At 30.2% G+C, this 1718-nt stretch overlaps 1 protein-coding gene across 3 annotated transcripts in view; it reads right to left on the minus strand.

Annotated features, from left to right (window-relative positions):
- Window positions 1–340: 340 nt before the first annotated feature.
- LOC136844856 (E3 SUMO-protein ligase NSE2-like) overlaps window positions 341–1718 on the minus strand; it is a 297320-nt gene continuing 295942 nt past the window's right edge. The window contains exons 5-6 of one of the 3 annotated variants that reach the window (XM_067114098.1): window positions 1037–1182; window positions 341–693 (exon numbers count right to left, since the gene is read on the minus strand). In XM_067114098.1, the coding sequence (XP_066970199.1) occupies window positions 1074–1182 (109 nt within the window). In that variant the 3' untranslated portion in view covers window positions 341–693; window positions 1037–1073. Of the gene's footprint in view, window positions 1183–1718 lie in introns of all 3 variants that reach the window. The other 2 variants (XM_067114097.1, XM_067114096.1) reach the window with 2 other exon arrangements.

Genomic DNA, 1718 nt, shown 5'->3' on the forward strand with positions numbered 1-1718 from the left:
TTCAATGTTCTGATATAAATGTCATTAAATGAGAAATGGTTGAATCTTATCTGAACTTATTTCATTATACAATATATCACTCCAGACATACTGACAAAGTTATGAGGCAATGAGTACAGTTATTATTATAACAAAAATCATCATTTTAATAAACCTTTTTATTTTAATTTCAAAAAATACTGTATTATTTTCATCATTTGTATTATATTTAAATTCCAGTGCATTTTAATGTTTGTACATTTATTTCATTCTGTAACATGTTTCTAATACAAGACAAATAGCAACTTACACATAAGATAACATTGCTGCTAAACTTTACTCAAGTTTGTATTTTCAATCATTTTTTATTACGTAATACTCTTTACATTTATTGTATTTATTACATTTCAGTGCATTGTGTTGGCTTGATATTCATTTAATTAAATAACATGATTTTGAAACCTATTTTTTCACAACTTTCAAAAATCTCCAACAAAACCTGCTGTTAATCTAAAATTTCCATGGATTATCCAGATATCTGGACAAACAGGATCCAGATAAATTAGATTTTACTGTAGTAAGCATAGAAAGTTTACATTTCCTGGACAGAGTTAGATTATTCCAAAGGTAAAATGTTTTTATATAAAAGAATACCATAGTATACATTCCTTTTCGGTCAAACTTGTAGAAAGAGCATCTGGTTGCCTTACAGTGCTGCATAAGGATAGTCATAAAAAAATTAATCCACGGACTCCAAAGTTAATTATCCTGTAAAACAGTATCTATTTTTACCTTAATATTAACATACTGTACATGTTTTGTTTTAAGTTTTTTTTTTTTTTACTTGACATTAGGCAGTTACTTTATGCACCTTCTCTGACACATTTTCAGTCATTACACTAAAGTTACAATTACTCAATGAAAACCTGGCTGAATCTGTTAGTAAGTGCAAAGACATTCATATTCTCAGATACCCCATAACTATATAAGTGGGGTTAACTCTATGAAATGATAATTTGAAATTAACATTTGAAAAGTTCTGAAGTTATATAACTACCTCATTTTGTAGGAAACTAAAATCTGCTAAAACTGTTTCATGTGTGGACTGATTCCTGTTGGCGAATTGCTCGCAAAACATCAGGGGCATCTATTAAATCTTGGGGATTTATAGGTGAACGGTTTGCACATGCCATTGTGGGACACCTGAAATGAACAAATATCAATCAGCAATTAATCCACTGTCAAAGCATACGTTATGAGATTATTTTTTATTTTGTACAGTTACCCAGAACAACATTTCCTGTATAAGAAATAGAAAAATTCTGTAGTTTTTCTTGTTTGAGAAACTTTATATTGATATAAGTTACTTTCACACAAAAGTTTTGTTTGAAGAAACATTCATTTATTAGGACAATAGTAAAATTTCATTGATTTTCATTGTGCTTTGAAATTTTAAGTAATCTGTTTATTTAAGATATGGGAAATCTGCCCAAGCTGACCAGGATTATGTACATCTACTTGCAGTAATGCAAGCGTACACATGATATGCCTTGATTTGAGAGCAATTACATATAACAGTCAAGGAACGAGAGTGCAACATACGAAAAAATGCAGAAGGAAATCCTGACAACCCCCAAAGTCATCTCTAGCAGAAAGGAGAATACAGTGTCAGTTCAAAAGACCTCTGACCCCCTGTCAAGCCATATCTATGAATTATGTTTGGCCAATGTGAAAATCAT

Source organism: Macrobrachium rosenbergii, chromosome 13, assembly GCF_040412425.1.
Source record: "Macrobrachium rosenbergii isolate ZJJX-2024 chromosome 13, ASM4041242v1, whole genome shotgun sequence".
Classification (NCBI taxonomy): Eukaryota; Metazoa; Arthropoda; class Malacostraca; order Decapoda; family Palaemonidae; genus Macrobrachium; species Macrobrachium rosenbergii.